The 23,138-nt window shown below is 45.0% G+C and overlaps 1 protein-coding gene across 1 annotated transcript in view; it reads left to right on the top strand.

Moving 5' to 3' along the window:
• The window catches only part of LOC126095663 (zinc finger protein basonuclin-2-like), a 199,373-nt gene that overhangs the window by 24,716 nt on the left and 151,519 nt on the right, over positions 1 to 23,138 (top strand). The window contains exon 3 of the mRNA XM_049910420.1: positions 21,510 to 21,612. Coding sequence (XP_049766377.1) covers positions 21,510 to 21,612 — 103 coding nt within the window. The remainder of the gene's footprint in view (positions 1 to 21,509; positions 21,613 to 23,138) is intronic.

Raw genomic sequence — 23,138 nt, forward strand, 5'->3', positions numbered from 1 at the left:
CTAACTACTGATAGGGATAGTTAGCAAATGAAAGACTTTAATAGAGAACAAACAATGTATTTACCTCAATAGTGTTCAAAAGTCATCATGTATATAGCAGTTCATGATATCCAGTATTGCAAACTTCAAAACTCCGCCATCTCTCTCCTCACATCCACCACTGCTGGCGGCTCACTTCCAACTGCGCAACGCTATGCGCTGTTCACATCCAGCTGCCCAACACTACAATGACAGACAACAATGCAAACTAGCCACAGACTGCACACAGCACAGCCAGTGATTTTCATACCGAGCGCTACGTAACGTTGCCGATAAGAAAACATAAACAGCCTACTTACAAGATAATAGTTCGTGGTAGCACTTAAAACTGTAGTTTCAGAAAACTTAACTACATGGTCACGTGACTGAAGCGCATGTTCCGCAACGGCCGATTTATCTCCGACGCCCGACTCGTCAGTCGGCAGGACTCAGCAGGACCAGCCATACCTCGGTGGCAAAGTTGGTTAGAAGGAGGCCAGTTGAGAACTGCAACCAACCTGTCTGTGTGCAGGACACACTGGAGCTACACCTGGATCTGTGGTCTGGCGTGCTCTGACAGCAGTAGTGCTCTCGTGTTTATCCGCCGCACCCTGACCGCAAATTCGTATGTGAGTCTGCTGACTCGACTTGTTGCGCTGCTATTCACGAACAGCGCTGCAGTGTGTGTTATCCAACAGATGGACTCTGGCCCACATATCGCAGTTCTAACCCGACGTGCTCTACAGAGTGTCGACATGTTGCCTTGACATGCTCGGTCACCAGATTTGTCTCCAATCCAGAACATGTGGGGCATCATCCGACGAGAACTCCATCGTCATTCCAAACAGCACTATCCGTCCCCGTAATTGACCGACCAAGTGAAACAGGCATGGGAGTACACCCCACAAGCTGACATGTAGCACCTGTACAACACAATGCATGAACGTTTGCATACTTGCATTCAACATTCTGGCGGCTACAACGGTTATTAATGTACCAGCATTCCATATTTGCAATCGATTTCAAGCGATTACATTAACCTGTGATCTAGCAGTATTAATCACTTAAAATATTACCTAGACAAATGTATTCTCGAAATTTCATTACTCTGTCTTAATTATTTTTTGATGCTGCGACTTTTTTCCGTCAGTGTGTATAGCATTATAAACAGTAATGCACTATGACACTCTCGTGAGGTATCCACGAATTTACCTTAGCTTCTGTCGATTCGTTCCCTTATGAACGACAAAGACACATGCTTTTCATCGCCATCCTATGCCAAAACTATAGCGTAAGTCGGCTAGAACAAATGTACTGTACTTTCCAGAACAATATAACTCATTCATTCGCGTTCCCATGTACTGATACTACTTACGTACTTGCCCCGTTTCATACCTCTTTAACCTCAAAACATGGAGAAGATTTTTATTTCTCAGTAAGTCCACATTTATCTTCTTTTCCAAGACTCAACTTAAGTCTGTCTCCAATTTCTTGCTTATTTACACTAATTTCTTCTAGATCTATATTCACATCCCTAACCCGTTGGGTTTGCCTTTTAATTTTTCAAAATGCTCCAAGTTTTCTCGTCATCCTGCTAGAAGTGTTTCTTTCCTTGGGCCCGCAGAACATTAATCTTCTTTTCGTAATTTGTTCTGTAATTTACATCGTTTTCTTAACGAATTCCTGCAAGAGAGAGTATTGCCGAACTGACAGTTTCATAAGTCATGGTTTGCAATGTACTAAGTCGAATTACTTCCAGAAGAATGTAAAAACTGGTAGAAGACGACCTCGGGGAAGATGAGTTTGCATTCCGGAGAAGTGTAGAAACACGCGAGGAAGTATTGACACTAGTACTTCTCTTAGAGGAGAAGTTCAGGAAAGGTAAACCAACTCATGTAGTTTTTGTGCGTTTGGAGAAAGTTTGTGACTATGTCGACTGGAATATACAGTTTGAATTTCTGAAGGTAGCTGGGGTCAAATAACGGAGCGCCGTGTTACATACAACATACAAGTTTTACAGGAACCAGACGGAAGTTGTAAGAGCATGAAAGGGGAGCGGCCATCTCGAAGGGAGTGAAACAGGGTTGTAACCCATCCCCGATATTATTCAGTCTGTACATTGAGCAAGGAGTAAAGCAATCCGAAGAAAAAACTGGAGAAGGAATTAAAGTTCAGGAAGAAGAAATAAAAACTTTGCACTTTGCCGATGACATTCTAATTCTATCGGAGCCAGCAAACGACCTGGAAAAACAGTTGAACGACATGAACAGTTTCTTGAAAAGGTGATACAAGATGAATGTTAACAAAAGCAAAACAAGAGTAATGGAATGCATTCGAATTAAATCAGGCTGTGCTAAAGGAATTAGATGAGGAAACGAGACACTAAAAGAAATTTTGTCACTTTAGCAGGAAAGTAACTTTTGATGGCAGAAGTAGAGAGAATATGAAATGTACACTGGCAAAGGCAGAAAAAATTGTTTCTGAAGAATAAGATTTTGTTAACATCGTATATAGATCTAAGTATTTGGAAGTCTTTTCTGAAGGTATTTCTACAGTGTGTAATGTGGACGGTAAACAGTTTAGACAATAATAGAAGCTTCTGAAATGTGGTGCCACAGAAGCTTGCCGAAGATTAGGTGAGTAGATGATGTAGCAGATAAGAAGGTAATGAACTAGGGGGAAAAGAAATTTGTGGCATAACTTGAGCAAAAGAAGGGATTGGTTGGTAGGACACATTCTAAGACATCTAGGGATCACTAATTTAGTATTGGAGGAAAATGTAGGGAGTAAAAAAACAGTACAGGGAGACCAAGAGATGAATACAGGAAACAGGTTCAAAAGGGTGTGATTGCAGCACTTATTCTGAGATGGACAGGTTTGCACAGGATACAGTAGCGCGGAGAGTTGTATCAAGCCAGTCTTCGGACGAAGAAAGAACGACGAGAACAACATATGTAACAAAAAAATGTGTGTGAAATCTTATGAGACTTAACTGCTAAGGTCATCAGTCCCTAAGCTTACACACTACTTAACCTAAATCATCCTAAGGACAAACACACACACCCATGCCGCCCGCATCTCGTGGTCGTGCGGTAGCGTTCTCGCTTCCCACGCCCGGGTTCCCGGGTTCGATTCCCGGCGGGGTCAGGGATTTTCTCTGCCTCGTGATGGCTGGGTGTTGTGTGCTGTCCTTAGGTTAGTTAGGTTTAAGTAGTTCTAAGTTCTAGGGGACTTATGACCACAGCAGTTGAGTCCCCTAGCGCTCAGAGCCAACACACCCATGCCCGAGGGAGGACTCGAAACTCCTCCTGGACCAGCCGCACAGTCCATGACTGCAGCGCCTTAGACCGCGCAGCTAAACATATGTAACATATTTTCGTGTTATTCTTTGATCCTTGCACTTCTTATGTATTCGTTAATGCACACCAGGAGAAGTATTAGCAGCTTACAGGCATTCTAAATGGCGTCGACGCTATTGCCTAAATTACTAACATTTCCCACTTACGTGGAGCTATTCACGGGGCCAGTGTGGGCTGTAATTACCGCACGGCAGCGAGACTTGGTAGATATGCTAATGCGTTAATGCGGAACAAATTTACACTGGAATTAATAGTTCCTGTTTTGACCACCAGGTGCAAAGGTGGCGCTGTACACTGTATGACGGTACGGCCACGCTGTCATTTGACAGACCATAACGCGAGTGAAAGTATGGCTGTCGAGAAGAGAATCCATGTGTTGTTAGCGAAACCGTTTTATGTAAACGGCATCAATTGCAGCGCTGCACTGAGAGGTTTGAGCAGAAACCCGCTGTCATTAAATGTTCTTAAGTAGATGACATGGAATTCGAAAGCACGGCTGAACTTGCTGTGGGACCTGGAAGAGGAACGCGTTCTACCCCGGTGGACGTTGTTGACGAGGTTCCTCTTGCTGTAACTGACCATGCGGCACGTGCCCTGGGTAGCGCTAGGGCTCGTCCAGCGTCACCGGAATTTCCCATCCCATGGTCAACAGTACGAAAAATTTTGCGGTCTGCTTTACCGCACCGGATCGTGACTGCACCAACTGAAACCTCATGAAGCGCAGCAACGTTCAGAATTTGGTCCTCCGGTTCTGGCACGTACGGAAGTCGATGACTCGTGGGCGGGAAATCTTCTGCGGGGTGACGAGGCACATTTTGCACTACAGAGTGCATTGAATTCGCAGAAATGCCAAATTTGGGGTACTGTTAAACCGTGTGTTGTGCACGTAGAACCATTGCACTCGCCGTTTATGACTGTGCGGTGGGATTCACCTGCACCTTTACTCTCGGTCCTTTCTTCCTTGACGAGAATACACCCAGAGGGCCTGTCAGGTGTGCCGTGACGTCTGCTCATTATCGAGACCTCCTTGTACAGCATGTGAGTCCTGCTTTGGAAGAGCGCAGCTGTGTGAAGACCACTGTTTTCATGCAAGAGGGGCAACGTGCCGGCCGTTGTGGCCGTGCGGTTCTAGGCGCTACAGTCTGGAACCGCGTGACCCCTACGGTCGCAGGTTCGAATCCTCCCTCGGGCATGGATGTGTGTGATGTCCTTAGGTTAGTTAGGCTTAAGTAGTTCTAAGTTCTAGGGGACTGATGACCACAGATGTTAAGTCCCATAGTGCTCAGAGCCATTTGAACCATAGAGGGGCAACGTGTCACGTCGCTCGCACATTGAAAGATCTGCTCAACGCAACTTTCTACGAACTTGTTATCTGCATGGATTTTCCAGGTATACGTCCCCCAGGATGCGGCTTTTGACTTTGGGGTTATGTAAAAGACAGCGTTTACCAGGGCCACGTTTGGTCTCTACCTGATGCTTCAAACGGCTCTGAGCACTATGGGACTTAACTTCTGAGGTCATCAGTCCCCTAGAACTTAGAACTACTTAAACCTAACTAACCTAAGGATATAACACACCTCCATGCCCGAGGCAGGATTCGAACCTGCGACCGTAGCGGTCGCCCGGTTCCAGACTGTAGCGCCTAGAACCGCTCGGCCACTCCGGCGGGCTCTCTACCTGATCTGAAGGCCAGCGTACATTAACACGTTGCTCAGATTCCACCGCAACTGCTGCGAGCAACTGTTGATCGCGTCGTTTTACGGATGCAGCAACTCATAGGCAGCACACCGCTCATGGTACACTCGGTGCTCGGAGACCTCAGCACAGCTGCGACACCTGAGGATGGGTTCATAACAGTCCGAAACCGATCGTGTGAAAATAATTTACAACTGAAGCGGTATTTTCAATCTCTGCTATAATGCTCAGTTGCGGATGTTCTGCCAACAGGATTGTTTGTTTTCATACTGGTGAAAATGAAGAACTGGCCATTGCTTTTATGAAATGGACTTTAGCGCCCATGTTTACTCGGCGTTTCTTTCTTGTTTTGGTCCATACTGCCATCTATCAAAATATGGGAAGTGAAGAGCACGTAGTAGATTTACTTCACAGTGTCGAAGACGAAGAAGCACTCATAGCTTTTCTCCTAATCCTCATATTATTCCTTGACGAGTGAAGACTGGTTTATTCAAACTCATGGTATGGAAGCACTAGTTTCAGGTTATTGATCGTTCATTCAACGAAATTTGGTCGCATTTTTTGGATGAAAAGCTTTGTCGTGTTATATAAAGTGTGTATATGGGGGGGGGGGGGGGGGGAGAGAAATTTGTTAACATCGAGTATAGATTTAAGTGTCAGGAAGTCATTTCTGAAAGTATTTGTATGGAGTGTAGCCGTGTATGGAAGTGAAACATGGACGATAAATAGTTTGGACAAGAAGAGAATAGAAGCTTTCGAAATGTGGTGCTACAGAAGAATGCTGAAGATTATATGGGTAGATCACATAACTAATGAGGAAGTATTGAATAGGATTGGGGAGAAGAGAAGTTTGTGGCACAACTTGACTAGAAGAAGGGATCGGTTGGTAGGACATGTTCTGAGGCATCAAGGGATCACCAATTTAGTATTGGAGGGCAGCGTGGAGGGTAAACATCGTAGAGGGAGACCTAGAGATGAATACACTAAGCAGATTCAGAAGGATGTAGGTTGCAGTAGGAACTGGGAGATGATGAAGCTTGCACAGGATAGAGTAGCATGGAGAGCTGCATCAAACCAGTCTCAGGACTGAAGACCACAACAACAACAACAACAACAACATATTGGGGGGGGGGGGGCATGTGGGCGAGTGTGTATCCAGTCACTCTTTGTTTGCCTTCAGAGTTGAATAATAAAGTATCTGTATCGATATATTGCAGCTCTATTCTAGATCCTGTAAGCTAGGCAAGTGACGTGAAGCTATGTGAGAGGACACTCTTCGATACGAGGAAATAGGGACGAAACTAAATGCGTCCATAACTGCTCAGTAGGTGAAAGACAATGTAACGGACGGCAACGGCTAGAAAATTTCAAATATTTACTGGCAGAGAAATATTAGGAAAGGAAACCAACCAGATCTAAGGAATATACTACAAGCATTGTACAGACGTGAAAGCACTCTCAACTATCCTCGTGAAATTATAATATTTGAAAACGAAACATCTAAACCTAAGAAGTAGTACACGAAACATCTAAACCTAAGAAGTAGTACAATTCTCGCGGCGATGACCGTATTCTAAGACGATACAAACAACTTTTTTTCATGGTTTACTCTAGCATCTCGACCACTTTGGGGAAACTGGTGTCTTCACTGAACATGACGTGTCTACCAAAATAACAATTACAACAGTGTTTTAGAAGATAGTACATTGAAACGTCCCAGCGCATCTCTCAGATGTGGGAATTTACGTCGTGTGGTATGTAGTGGTGAGCACAACAAACTAGGTAAGGAACGGTAACAGGTCCCAAAATTCTGTTAAATTATTGGATAAACCGACCTACTTTTATTACTAAAAATTTGTAGATACACTGATCATTGGTTTTCTTCATCTCAAATGCGCATTTCAGTTCTCATCTATGCGATTATTTGCTGTTACCTACACCTAGACATTGGTTGTTTACATCACTCCTATTCGACATAAATGTGTTTTACTTATCTTCATGTTCGGAAACGAAGCGCTAGCGATTGTTACTGACGCGAGTGGTACTTCTGTGATACAGTGCCTACTTCTTATGCGCCAGTAACTAACTACTCCAGTTGGTAACACAGTTTGCTGCCAGATTTTTCAAGAAGACTGTCTTGTACGATAGTTACTTGTAGTGGAATCGGGTGGGCAGAGAGTTTGTTCTCCGTTAAGAGATGAGACTGGCCCTGTCTCCTCATTACTGGGCGGAAGTGACGTAGATTTCTCCATAATTTTTAACGATGGCCATCTGGTCATCGGCCGTGGAAAATTGGTTGCCTCAGTCGCTGGTGGTCGCACAGACGATAACAATCTGCCTCGCTAAGTAAGATTTTGCATGATAGGTACTGCAAAACACACTCATGATAAACTGCTTCACAACGTAATTTAACCTTTTTGTGGCTGTGCAAAAAAAATCTTAATAGACGCATTGTCGCGATAAGAAGGTAGGTGTTGCAGCATTGCGGAACCTTAATCTGTTGTTTAAAACTTTTTCCTCAAGTTGTGCGGTATCTTCTGACAAAGTTATGCGACAGTTTATTAACAGAAATAAAACATCATAAAGAAAGCTCAAAGTTGTGTATTCTTATGCCGAATTAAAGGAATTTAGGACATAATTTAAATTAGATTGGAATGATCGGAGTTTTATCAGTTTTCAGTTCAGTTCTGCAAAAGTATAGTTGGGAATGGAACATGGAGTATAACGTACACAATGGATGTAGTTCAATAATTATTATTGAACTATATGAAAAAGAAACGTAAACCAGCAACAAACTACGTCTTGCACACTCTTTATTCAATATGTGAACGTCAGTACAGATATTCGGATTGAGGTTATGACACGTTCGACATGCCTGGCATCATTGGCGATGCTGTAGCGCAGACGAATAACGAAATTCTGCATGACTCGTTGAGGTGTCGGAACATCGATGCTATGGATGACCTGAATGGCTGTTTTCAGCTCAGCAATGGTTCTGGGGTTATTGGGTTATTGCTGTACACCTTGTCTTTAATAAAGCCCCACATGTGTTCAGATCCAGAGAGTATGGCGGCCAATCGACGCCCGCGCCAGTGACCTCTCTGAACCCCAGAACTAGAGTGCGGTCCCCAAAATGCTCCTCCTGGACATCACACTCTTCTGCTTCGATGGGGTCGAGCTCTGTGTTGCATGAGCGACATCTTGTCGAGATCAGGGTCGCTTTCGATATTGGGGATGAAATCATTTTCCAAAACGTTCACGTCATACCAACAAAAATCGCACCGATTATATGTGACTGGACGCTGCACATAACGCAGTCCACCGTTGAGGGCGAAGAGATTTCTCGCTCGCGAAATGCGGATTCTCAGTCCCGCAAATGCACCAGTTCTGCGTATTGGCGAACCCACCCAAATGAAAGGGGGCTTCGTCGCACGAACGCGAGTACTAATTCCCATCATGCCTCGCGGCCACCCGTGCTAACGCAAACCGTTCTCATGTTACGCCGATTTCATGTCATGTAGTTCACAAACAATCCTGTTGGACGAATATCCACAACTGAGCGTTATACTAGATGTTGAAAATACCACTTCAGTTGTAAATTTCTTTTATCATCACGACCGGTTTCGGGCTCTCGTAAGCCCATCCTCAAGCGTGGCAAAGGTGCTGCCATCTATTGACGTAGAGAAGAAGGCGGGGCCACTAGCCCGGCCGTTCAAAATTTAATTTAATGGTTTGCATTTAAAATGAAGAAAAAACACAAAAATACATAAAAAGTACACGAAATAAGTGCATTATGCGTAGTAAAGGAGCGTATTGAACAGGTCGGTACAGAACTGTGGTAAAAGTGAGTGGAAGCTGCGATATAAGATTATTATATAAACCGTAAAGCACAATGAAACTCTTCTTTTACATGAGTGGCAAACAAGTTTTAAATTTAGTGGAGATATATAAGTGGCAACGTGGAAAAGCGCGCCACAGTCATCAGTTAAAAAAAAAAAAAAAAAAAAAAAAAAAGGGCATGTGCCACTCCTATTTACAAGCTCCCGTTACTGATCTGCAGGGAAAGCATCAAAACCTTACAGTCTGTGCTCTCAGAAAGTAATATGCCAATTAATAGCTAGCAGCAATAGCACTAAAAGGACACATTAAAAGTGGGCTCAGTTTAAAACCTGCTAACCAACAGTCAACAACTAATCGAGGCTTACATGTGATAAGACCTGAGACGCATTTTACATCATGAAAGACAGGTAGATTTTTTTAGATTAGTGAGGGCACAAAAGTATTGGTAACAACCCCTCCCTCTCCCCGTACATGCACACAGTCCTCTTCGCGTATCATTCTTCAAATTCTGAAGCAAATGAAGTGTAATACTGACTGTCCGAAATCACATGTCATTTAATTGTTGTTGGATTACAGACAAGTCAAACTGAACTTTTATTCGGCCATCAAATTTGCAATGGTTGTACGCACAAATATTACACCGTAGGAATGATTTCAGAGATCAGTCGCCATCTTTAGGTGCAAGATACGTTATTAGTTTTTTTGTCCGCCAAGTTAGTCCAGTATAAAATGCAAAGTAGAACTTTAATTCGGCTTTCACAGAAAGTAATCTTCATTTGATTGTGTAACAGCTAAGCTCTGCATAATAACGTGCGTGCCACAGTACGTCAGCCAAGTTAAAGTCGACCGGGCGTATCGTCGACTGTGAAGGTAATAAGGATCTGGTAATTTGTTCGCAGAATGTAACAGTAGCCAGCAACGTGTTTCGCTCTTTACGACCGCCGCTGGGAAGAGAAAATTATGCCCGCTTATTCCACATGGACAAAACTTTATGAGCGGCATAAAATCAGCACCTGATGTGGCTCTAAAGTTAACGGACCGGGTCGGTCTGTAGTACAAGGTCTCAGGGGTATGCCGGGCCCGCTTCGAGCGAGAATCTTCTGTACCGGGAGTGTCGCTCGATGGCTGATCGTTCTGTGTGGGTGATTCACGGCTTTCCAGTGTGTAACCACCATAAATCACCAGTGTTGGCCGTGACGAGACCAGTACCCGTAACGCAAGGCTTTCTGGGGAATTCGAGTGGTTGGCATGCATGGCTTGTACAAAATTTGGAAACACCGAGAACACAACACTTTACCATGCCTAATAGGCTGTAGGAAACCCTTCTGGATTCAAAACAGCTTCCAGTCATCTCGAAATGGACATACAGGCCCTATATGGTTTTCAAGATAATCTTGGACCATTCTTCCTGAAAATGGTGGCAAGTTGGAGTAGCGAAGGTGTAGGTGGTTGTCGGTCAGGCACCCTTCTCTCCAAAAGTAGACCACAAAGCTCACTAATATTGACCTCTGCTGACTATGGTTGCCTGGGAGATGTATAAATTCGTCCTCGCGCACACAAAACCAGTCCTGATTTATGCGAGCCGTGTGATCGGGAATCCTGTCGTGTTGGAACCCAGCACCACCACTGAGAAACAAACTATCTGTCTGGGGTGGAGCTGATCAGTCAAAATGGTTAAATAAACCTCGACAGTAATGCGACCTTGTGAAGTAACCATTGGCCTCATGCAGTGCCACGATGTGGCTGCACAGACCACCACGGAACTCCCGCCGTACTTCAGTCTTGCGATGTAAACTCGGCCAGAAGCTAGTACACAGTGTGAAAAAAGACGCGTTTTATCAAATTCTTCCATTGGGCCGTAGTCTAGGTTTTATAGCTTCGGCATCAAGTTTTCCTGTTAGGGGCACTTGCATCACTGATAAGTGGTTTCGGAATCCTCGCACTGACTTCCGTGCTTATGATGCACCATCTACATCTACATCCATACTCCGCAAGCCACCTGACTGTGTGTGGCGGAAGGTACTTTGAGTATCTCTATCGGGTGTCCGTTCTATTCCAGTCTCGTATTGTTCGTGGAAAGAAAGATTGTCGGTATGCCTCTGTATGGACTCTAATCTCTCTGATTTTATCCTCGTGGTCTCTTCGCGAGATATACGTAGGAGGGAGCAATATACTGCTTGACTCTTCGGTGACGGTATGTTCTCGAACCTTCAACAAAAGCCCGTACCGAGCTACTGAGCGTCTCTCCTGCAGAGTCTTCCTCTGGAGTTGATACATCATCTCCGTAACGCTTTCGCGATTACTAAATGATCCTGTAACGAAGCGCGCTGGCTTTCCGTTGTATCTTGTCTCTCTCTCTATTCTATCTGGTACGGATCCCACACTGGTGAGCAGTATTCATCCAGTGAGCGAACAAGTGTACTGTAACCTACTTCCTTTGTTTGCAGATTGCATTTCCTTAGGACTCTTCCAATGAATCTCATTCTGATATCTGCTTTACCGACGATCAACTTTATATGATCATTCGATTTTAAATCACTCCTAATGCCTAATCCCAGATAATTTATCGAATTAACTGCTTCCAGTTGCTGACTTGCTATATTGTAGCTAAATGATAAAGGATCTTCCTTTCTGTGTATTCGCAGCACATTTGTGTACATTGAGATTCAATTGCCATTCCCTTCACCATGCGTCAGTTCGTTGCAGATCCTCCTGCATTTCAGTACTATTTTCTATTGTTACAACCTCTGGATATACTACAGCATCGTCCGCAAAAAGCCTCAGTGAACTTCCGATGTTATCCACAAGGTCATTTATGTATATTGTGAATAGCAGAGGTCCTACGACTCCCCTGCGGCACACCTGAAATCACTCTTGCTTCGGAAGACTTCTCTCCATTGAGAATGAAATGCTGCGTTTTGTTATCTAGGAACACATCAATCCAATCACACAATTGGTCTGATAGTCCATAAGCTCTTACTTTGTTCATTAAACGACTGTGGGGAACTGGATCGAACGCCTTGCGGAAGTCAAGAAGCACGGAATCTACCTGAGAACCCGTGTCTATGGCCCTCTGAGTCTCGTGGACGAATAGCCCGAGCTGGGTTTCACCCGATCATCTTTTTGGAAACCCATGCTGATTCCTACAGCTCGAACATAATACGTGTTCCAAAATTGTACAACTGATCGTCGTTAGAGATATAGGTCCATAGTTCTGCACATCTGTTCGACGTCCCCCTTTGGATCGCTACGCTCTTCTAGAGACCTACGTGTCGTTTTGGTGCTTACAGTGTTCGCGAGTGCGACATTCAATTCTGTCTCTTCCGTACGTCTTCAATAACCGTCTGTCACAATCACTAAACACACACATTCGTCCACCTTGTGATTTACTGGTTGATGTTACTCCGTTTTTCCTGTATGCAGTATAAATATTCGATACGATGCCCCTTGGAAGATCAAGCAGTTTTGCTTCCTTGGTTACGGAGGCACCTCCCATCGGAACACCAATCATTTGCACGCATTAGAATTCCCTCAGCTCCGACATAATGTACGCAGAACACTCTTCCCACCACGACAGGCAGTTACAATGTATTAAGAACATTGGACAGGTGCCAAAAAAATGGTTCAAATGGCTCTAAGCACTATGGGACTTAACATCTGAGGTCGTCAGTCGCCTAGAACTTACAACTACTTAAACCTAGCTAACCTAAGGACATCACACACAACCATGCCCGAGGCAGGATTCGAACCTGCGACCGTAGCGGTCGCGCGGTTCCACACTAAGGCGCCTAGAACCGCTCGGACACTCCGGCCGGCTTTCATCATAGTCCTCTTCCATTGCCGTCTGTTACGATCGCTTAACACATACTTTCATTGTCGTGGTGAATGATGTCTTGCCGCTTTCCCTGTACGTGTTATAAACCTTCGACACGGTGCCTCGTGAAACACCAAGCAATTTGGCTATCTCGGTTGCGGAAGCACCCATTATACTAGAATCAACAATTTGTCCACTTTCGAATTCACTTGGCTCCGACCCAAGGCACTCGCCAACTACACAGAACACTGTTCTGCCCACGACTGACACTTGCAACGCATCAGGGCGTTGCACAGCTGCCGTTCGTGCCAAGTACAACGGTAGCGAAATCAAATGGTTCAAATGGCTCTGAGCACTATGGGACTTAACATCTGAGGTCGTCAGTCCCCTAGAACTTAGAACTACCTAAACCTAGCTAACCTAAGGACACCACACATAACGATGCCCGAGGCAGGATTCGAACCTGCGACCGTATAGGTCGCGCGGTTCCGGACTGAAGCGCCTAGAACCGCTTGGCCACCGCTGCCGGCACACTGGTGCCGTTCGTGGTCAAATAAAACAGTGCAAACCTGCAGCCTTGGCTACCATCTGCGTTTATGTTCAAGCTTGCATTCGCTGCGACGTTTCCACATTTTTGTTAACACCTGCAAATTTGTAGGCTCCGTCCGACTCCGCATCAGGTGGCATTGTGGACAAGTACTAGGCCGGACTGATCCAACTATCGTGCCTGCCAGTCATCGATGACTCGTTTCAACTGGCTACCCTCTCGTATGGGTCGTCACGCGCATTTTCTATCGTGTTTCGGCAGACATTTGCAGTCTGGTTTTTGAAACATTCATCACGTCTGTCGTGCAACGCATAGCGTCTATGGAAAGCGTCCATTACAAACAAAGTGATTTTTAAATCTGAATTTCATGTGCCCATTCGACATAGCGGTCCCAAATTACTCTAGTGAAATATTCCATTTACCTGTGTGTCTTAATAGGTACCGTAAAACACAAGGAATAACCTGGACTCTAGCAGCCACATAACTGCACTGGCACATGCTTGCTGCTACCGCCATGTATAAGCAGCCCTGCTCAGTCGCTGTAGGGGTACTTGATTATCTTTCTTGTTTAACTGTCCCCATTTATACACATCGATAAAACCAATAACGCACTAAACTGATCTGGGAGCCTCTTATCAAATGGGCACGTAAAATTCCGATTTAAAAATCACTTTGTTTGTAATGGGAAACGGACGGACGCTTTCCATAGACGCTGGTCGTCGTATGAAAGACGTCATGCGTAGGATATCTCTGGGCTTACTCCATCTACACATTGCAAAAACAAAATTGCAAATATCTGCAGAAACAGTACAGAAAATGCGCCTGACGATCCATAGCAGAGACACTCGGTATAATATAGCAATTTTGAAACAAAAAGCTTTCCGAATCTTGTACATCTTAAACGCTGTGCGACACACAAATTTTGAAAGATCCATTGCGAACTAGTAGTTTTGAGAATGAAGATGGAAAAAAATGTTTCATTGAGTTCAAAAGATTTCGAGATTTGGTGTGATAAGCTTGAAGCTGTTGCCCGGACGGAAAAATTACATATCCTCTTACTCTCCTCAAGACTTGTTCAAAACCGTATCATTATGTAACATTTACGCATAGTTGACGTTATTAAAAGCATGGGAATTCGGCGACCATTGCGTTGCATTGAGCTGAAAATTCCGGTTTCCTGAAATATAACAACGAGACATGAAACCATACTTCCTGCAGATAGCTTCTTGTCAACGTGTCATACTCTACGGAGTTCCTGTGGCTGAGTAGCATTACGTCTGCCTCAGACTACAACAAAGGAAAAGTAAAGACAACGCAGTTTTTAATCAAGGATTGATTGTACTACACACAACATATCGTTTGAAAGTAAGCTGCAGTACTGCACTACGTGTAGCCGTTTTGTAAATAGAAAACGTAACGGGGGTTACTGTTTTGCTAGTCAGCAGTTCATTGTTCAAATGGCTCTGAGCACTGTGGGACTTAACTACTGAGGTCATCAGTCCCCTACAACTTACAACTACTTAAACCTAACTAACCTAAGGACATCACACACATCCATGCCCGAGGCAGGATTCGAACCTGCGACCGTAGCGGTCGCGCGGTTCCAGAATGTAGCGCCTAGAACCGCTCGGCCACCTCGGCCGGCCGAGCTCATTGTGCTCTTGTGGTTGGAGTTGCTGACTCTCGATCACTGCGCCCTGGGTTCAATTCCTGGCCGGACCGGGGTTTTCTCCGCTATGGACGCGGTATTTCGTAATCAACAACGGGCATTTCGCAGGATTGGCGTCGAATAAAAAGTCTTGCGTCAGGCGGCCGAACTCTCCACAACGGGATTTCCGCCCAGTGTGCCATACGCACATTCCACTACTCTGCTTGCGTTCTCCATTGATGGGCACCATTTCTACTTTCCCTTCGTTGTGTACGTTGCACGCACGCAAATATTCAGCTAAAGACGACTGTACTGGGTGGTTGTAATTAAACAGTATTCCGAGTGCTGTAGTGCGGGCTGTATACATAGCAGGACGCTAAACGTCATAGTTACGTTCATTAACTGGCGCACTCGTGGAGTATGCTGAAATGAAAAACAGTAGTTCGATTTTGTGCCAGCAGACGAAGATGTGTCGCTGTAAACAGTGAGGTAGTGGTGTGGATGCAGGAAAAGGATAGGAACGATCAAACGGATGATAACGCTGCTTCTGGCACGTTTATTAGGATATGGTCACAAGTTACAACATGGATTCAGTATGGCCTCCTGACTCTGCAGCATTCTATAGCCATTACACGTAATGGTTGAAAGTTGCTCGCAGCACATTTAGTGTAATCAGAGCGATGTGTCGTCGTATGCTATCCTCCTGAACATGGTCTGGATACATCAGTGATAGACACTATTTTTCAGGTATCTCCGCAGTAGGAAGTCATGTTTGTTCAGGTAGGGGAATCTGGAAGGTCATACAGCGTGATATTGTCTACAGATGATGCGGGCATTGCCCAAGGTTCTTGAAGCAAATGTTGCACCCGGTAAGTGAGATGTGGTATCGCCTCATTTTGCAGTAAAATGATGAAGCGGACACGGTAGCGTTCTTGCGGAGCTGGAATCACGTGTTGCGCAAGGTGGTCCTTATTACTTGCAGACGTCACTGTACACTTAGCGGGGCCACGGTGCGTCATCTCCTCGTAGCAAAACGGACCGAGAATGAAGGAGCTTGTGAAAACACACCAACAGCCACATTTGCGAAGTGCTCTGGACGTTCCTGGACAAAATATGACGGAGTGGAACCCCATATGCTGCAGTTCGGTGCATTGACGGCACTGTAAAGAGAAAAATGTGCCTCTTCTGTTCAAAGAATATTCCCCAGCCACATTTGATCCATTTCCATGAGTGCCAAAAAATGAAGGGCCCATGACGTTGTAACCAATCTTGGGACTTTATCTGGTGCTCATTCTTAATCTTCTACGAGATTCCAGTGTAAAATGCGTCGCAAAATGTTTTAACTGTTGACCAGGGGAGAGACAATTCCCGTTTCGGAGCCTGACCAATGGCTGCAGAATTTGAGGCGTGTGCTGCACGGTCGGCTGTATCTACAGAAACTTTGAAACGACCCCTTAGAAAAATTTATGAATGACTGTGCTGATAAACCTCTACGTTATTTGATTTTCAAACAGCTGAGCACAACTGAACGTACTCAGACATTACTCTCTTTACTTATTCTGATCAACACTAAACAGACACATAATATTTTTAGCGCAACGCAATCTCACTTTCAACAATCTCTACAAAAGAATGGCCCTGACTAACAATAACCTATACTTTCATGAATCACTTACCTCACAAAAATCTTCGTTACTCGAACTACTGCAGTACAGCGAGCGCCAATACTGCCAGCTACATAAAAGGTTCTAACTACTGAAGGCACTAGCTACTGATACGCATAGTCAGCAAATGAAAGATTTTGATAGAGAACAAACAATGTATTTACCTTAATAATGTTCAAAAGTCATCATATATATATATATATATATATATATATATATATATATATATATCTCAGTTCATGACATCCGGTCTTACAAATTTACGCTGTCTGGCGGACACACGTCCAGATCGTCCGCTCTCAAAACTCCGCATCTCTTTCCCCACATCCACCACTGCTGGCGGCTCACCTCCAATTGCGCAACGCTACGCGCTGTTCACATCCAACTGCCCAACACTACAATAGCGAATATTCCAACAATGCTAACCAGCCACAGACTGCACGCAGCACAGTCAGTGATTTTCATACAGAGCGTTACGTGGCGTTACCAACATAAAAACCTAAACAGCCTACTTACAACTTCATCAACAGCTGCCATGGGAGTGGGACACCGACCTTACCCTGCTGCACCACCCAATTCACCTATTTCATCAGATTCCCTAATCATATTCTTTAGCTTATTTATTGACATGGGGCCTCTTTGCACTTACTTCTGTCGGCGATATTCCCACAGTGCAGCGCTACTATTGCCGTCGTTTGATGAAACAACTTTACCAGCAGTGCACGGTTTTCTTCTCAACGGGCACTGCATTTCGTACGGAAACCATTTACACCAACAGTCACTTCACAAAAGAACACGTGTAGCCAAGCAATAAACAGCATGCCGATGTCAAAACAGGAAACGTTTCACATTCTTACTGCTTACAGCGACATATTTTCACCTGGTGGCAGAAAGTGGAACTGTAATTTTTGTAAGCATACTCCGCGTGCCAACCGATTACCGAACGTACCTACGATTTTTCAGTGTCCTGTGATGTTAACAACCTGCATTGCAGCACTCAGAAATGGTTCAAATGGCTCTGAGCACTAGAAGTACTAACCTAAGGACATCACACACGTCCATGCCCGAGGCAGGATTCGAACCTGCGACCGTAGTGGTCGCGCGGTTCCAGACTGTTCCGCCTAGAACCGCTCGACCACTCTGGCCGGCCTGCAGCACTCGTTAACACCGTTAGTTTAATGACAGCTGTACGATGTCAACACCAGTAAGTATGGGAGTTACGTTATCCCCCGATACTTGCACTGTGTGCTAGTGGAGGAGAGTCACAGTGAGTTTTGTGTGACAATTTTAATAACGTCCGGTTTACGTGACTTTTTTGATCAGGTCTTGACGAGAGGAAAAGGACTGGAAAATAAAATCGTGATGTGCTGTTTGAAAGGGAAAGGTAGGCCTAATGCTGCTGATGTCTTCGCAACGAACGAAGTTACGAGAAAGTCAGGCACGCTGGTTAATGACCCCCTAGTAGCTACATAATATTTTCTTTCGCGTCTGGTCAAAACATTATTATGCCAAGGTAAATGGGACACCGCGGTTTAAAAACATAAACGAGTTTAAATCAGGCTGTGGTTACTCGGAACTCGTGTGGCGAAATCAGCGCCTGCTCTGTACGGCGTGCGTGTCGCTCGCCTGCCCGTAGTAATTATGCGGCCGTGTCAGGCCGGCCGGGCCGGGGTTTGCGTAGCGTGGCGTGACGTAGCGCTGGCACCGCACTGGCCGCATAAATTACCGGCGCCGCGGAGGTGGGAAGGCGGCGGTTCCCACGGCGCTGCCGGCAGCATCACGCGTGCCGCCTGCGTGACTCTGCTCGCGGCGGCGGCAGCAGCGCGGCCTACGCACGTCAAGGGCCTGCCGAGCCCCAGGTTCTTCCTTTTGCCGGCGCCGAGGGTCCCGCTGCCTCTAGTGCCCGTCACGGCCGCCGCTGTAGCAGTGGCGCGCGCGTCGCCCGCCGTCCACGGCGGCATACTGCTTCGTGACGCCTTCTTTCTCTGGCCTGCAGATGTATGACAGTCTGTCACTGTAAACAGATGTGCACATACAATGCAGGCCTTCATGTTCGGTATTTACTCTTAGCGGATTTTATTTATACAGGTATAACATGTTAGTCTGAGCATGTTAATTGAACAGGATATTGCGATACTATCCGATGCTCGTGGCCTTGCGGTAGCGTTCTCGCCCCTCCCCCCCCCCCCTCCCGCGCACGGGGTTATGGGTTCGATTCCCGTCGTGGTCAGGGATTTTATTTTTACTGCCTCGAGATGAGTGGGTGTTGTTGTTTTTGTCATCTTCATCATCATTCATCCCCATTACGGTCGTAGGGAGGCAATGGCAAACCACCTCCACTAGGACCTTGCCTAGCGCACCGGTGGGGGTCTCTCGCATCGTCCCCTACACTCCTCGGAGTATGGGACCTCATCATCATCATCAGAAGTTAAGTCGCATAGTGCTCAGAGCCATTTGAACAGGAGAAAGAGATGATGTCAATAAGTCGAACAGAATGAGTGAGTAAGAATTGGCAAGTGAGAGTGAATGTGTATGAACGACATACAGCGATGGACAACTTGGTGCGTGTGGGCGAGTTACAGTTAGGGCAGCTTTCGGCAGTGAGAGGCGAGTTGCACTTTCCTGCTGGTGGACGTAGTACTGTAGAAGAGTCGGCGCCCTTTGCTTTATTAAGCATCGAGGCACACGACTTGTGTAATCTGTTGCGATTGTTTTTATATTTTTAATTTCTGTAGCCTCTCTGTACATCTTGGGTTAGTAATGAGTGAAGTTCGATAAATACAAGGTACTGGAGAATCGAATTTCGTGGTTCCCTGATTCCAGTACCGCAGTGGTACTGCAAATTATTATTACTGATATTTTTTTAACTGTCGTGAAATGAGTGTAATGTGAGTAATAAAGATTCTGGCGTGTATACAGGGTGGTCCATTGATCGTGACCGGGCCAAATATCGCACGAAATAAGCGTCAAACGAAAAAACTACAAAGAACGAAACTTCTCTAGCTTCAAGGAGGAAACCAGATGGCGCTATGGTTGGCCCGCTAGATGGCGCTGCCATAGGTCAAACGGATATCAACTGCGTTTTTTTAAAATAGGAACCCCCATTTTTTATTACTTATTCGTGTAGTAAGTAAAGAAATATGAATGTTTTAGTTGGACCACTTGTTTCGCTTTGTGATAGATGGCGCTGTAATAGTCACAAACATATGGCTCACAATTTTACACGAACAGTTGGTAACAGGTAGGTTTTTTAAATTAAAATACAGAACGTACGTACGTTTGAACATTTTACTGCGGTTGTTCCAATGTGGTACATGTACCTTTGTGAACTTATCATTTCTGAGAACGCATGCTGTTACGGCGTGATTACCTGTGAATACAACATTAATGCAATAAATGCTCAAAACGATGTCCGTCAACCTCATTGTATTTGGCAATACGTGTAACGACGTTCCTCTCAACAGCGAGTAGTTCGCCTTCCGTAATGTTCGCACATGCATGGAAAATGCGCTGACGCATGTTCTCAGGCGTTGTCGGTGGACCACGAGAGCAAATATCCTTCAACTGTCCCTACAGAAAGAAATCTGGGGACGTCAGATCCGGTGAACGTGCGGGCCAAGGTATGGTGCTTCGATGACCAATCAACCTGTCATGAAATATGCTAGTCAATACCGCTTCAACCGCACGCGAGCTATGTGCCGGACATCCATCATGTTGGAAGTACATCGCCATTCTGTCATGCAGTGAAACATCTTGTAGTAACATCGGTAGAACGTTACGTAGGAAATCAGCATACATTGCACCATTTAGATTTCCATCGATAAAATGGGGGCCAATTATCCTTCCTCCCATAATGCCGCACCATACATTAACCCGCCAAGTTCGCTGATGTTCCACTTGTGGCAGCCATCGTGGTTTTCCGTTGCCCAATAGTGCATATTATGCTGGTTTACGTTACCGCTGTTGATGAATGAAGCTTCGTCGCTAAATAGAACGAGTGCAAAAAATCTGTCATCATCCGGTAATTTCACTTGCGGCCAGTGGCAGAACTGTACACTGCGTTCAAAGTCGTCGCCATGCAATTCCTGGTGCAGAGAAATATGGTACTAGTGCAATCGATGTTGATGTAGCATTCTCAATACCGACGTTTTTGAGATTCCCGATTCTCACGAAATTTGTGTGCTACTGATGTGCGGATTAGCCCCGACAGCAGCTAAAACACCTACTTGGGTATCATCATTTGTTGCAGGTCGTGGTTGACGTTTCACGTGTGGCTAAACTTTTCCTGTTTCCTTAAATAACGTAACTATCCGGTGAACGGTCTGGACACTTGGATGATGTCGTCCAGGATACCGAGCAACATACATAGAACACGCCCGTTGGGCATTTTGATCACAATAGCCGTACACCAACACGATATCGACCTTTTCCGCAATTGATAAACGATCCATTTTAACACGGGTAATGTGTCACGAAGCAAATACCGTCCGCACTGGCGGAATGTTACGTGATACTACGTACATATACGTTTGTGACTATTACAGCGCCATCTATCACAACGCGAAAAAAGTGGTCCAACTAAAACATTCATATTTCTTTACGTACTACACGAATATGTAATAAAAAATGTGGGTTCCCATTTAAAAAACCCAGCTGATATCCGTTTGATCTATGGCAGCGCCATCTAACGGGCCAACCATAGCGCCATCTGATTTCCCCCTTCAAGCTAGACGAGTTTCGTTCTTTGTAGTTTTTTCGTTTGATGCTTACTTCGTGAGATATTTGGCCCGGTCAATATCAATGGACCAACCTGTATGTGCTGTTATGGTTCGCTGCATTGTACAAGTTAGAGAGAGTGATCCAATCCGATCGTATGAGTAGACTGCCATGTGAGGACGCTGAACGAGGTATATTCTTGTTGCAGGGCCTGCGGTGCGCGGCGCCCGCCTGCTTCTGCCCTTCCTTCTGCCCCGGCCAGGAGGTGATGCGGTCCTGCGACTCCTGCGGGCACGGCTGGCTGTCCCACGGTAAGTGCGCTGCACGCTCTGCTCCTCCGTAACTTCCTGCCCATCATTCTGCCTGCTGCCAAACTGGAGTTGCCTGCCGCAGCTGCCTGTACTCGCAGCGGACTAGATGCAGCGCTATTCGGTACTTGTTAACAACTGCTACGGAACAGCGAGAATCCCACAGCTAAACAACCTGTTCCAAGCTAATTCTACAATAATAAATAGCAAGTCTTAGTGGTACACGTAAAGGTGCTGTCAGAAAATAGTATACGATATTCGTGAGCGCCTCTAACGACTCTTTAGTTGAACTTTGACGAGTTACGTCCTGTTGTATGTTAGTAAGTAACGTTTTCAAATCATAAAAATTCTGAGTAGGAATTAAAATCCATGGAGAAGAAAAACTTTGAGGTTCGCCGATGACATGTAATTCTGTCAGAGACAGCAAAGGACTTGGAAGAGCAGTTGAACGGAATGGACAGTGTCTTGAAAGGAGGATATAAGATGAACATCAACAAAAGCAAAACGAGGATAATGGAATGTAGTCGAATTAAGTCGGCTGATGCTGCGGGAATTAGATTAGGAAATGAGACACTTAAAGTAGTAAATGAGGTTTGCTATTTGGGGAGCAAAATAACTGATGATGGTCGAAGTAGAGAGGATATAAAATGCACACTGGCAATGGCAAGGAAAGCGTTTCTCAAGAAGTGAAATTTATTAACGTCGAGTATAGATTTGTCAGGAAGTCATTTCTGAAAGTATTTGTATGGAGTGTAGCCATGTATGGAAATGAAACGTGGAAGATTAATAGTTTAGACAAGAAGAAAGTAGAAGCTTTCGAAATGTGGTGCTACAGAAGAATGCTGATGATTATATGGGTAGATCACATAACTAATGAGGAGATATTGAATAGAATTGGAGAGAAGAGAAATTTGTGGCGCATCTTGACTAGAAGAAGGGATCGGTTGGTAGGGCATGTTCTGAGGCATCAAGGGATCACCAGTTTAGTGTTGGAGGGCAACGTGGAGGGTAAAAATTGTAGAGGGAAACCAAGAGATGAATACACTAAACAGATTCAGAAGGATGTAGGCTGCAGTAGGTACTGGGAGATGAAGAAGCTTGCACAGGATAGAGTAGCATGGAGAGCTGCATCAAACCAGTCTCAGGACTGAAGAGCACAACAGCAACAACAACAGCCCATGAAGACTTTTTCAGACAATGTACATTGGATAAATGACAGTACCGGTCGTAAATATTGAAGTTCTTTATTTTACAGGTAGATTTCGGTCACTATGTGACCAACTCCAGTGCAAATTATTCGAACCTTTTATGGCTACATCGTAATAGCACCGCATTTAATGTGAGGTATAATGTGTACTGTGATGATTATTTCCAACATATATCTTCATTTTTACTGAATATAATTATTCGCTTTACTCATTGATGAGTGTCGCGACCTCATTTTCTCATTCATTCTTATGTAGTTGAAACTTCAGACAGACGTGTCTATCCACAGCGATCTACGGTCTTTCTTAATATGATGTGAAGAG

The sequence above is a fragment of the Schistocerca cancellata genome, chromosome 8 (genome assembly GCF_023864275.1).
Source record: "Schistocerca cancellata isolate TAMUIC-IGC-003103 chromosome 8, iqSchCanc2.1, whole genome shotgun sequence".
In the NCBI taxonomy this organism is placed as follows: Eukaryota; Metazoa; Arthropoda; class Insecta; order Orthoptera; family Acrididae; genus Schistocerca; species Schistocerca cancellata.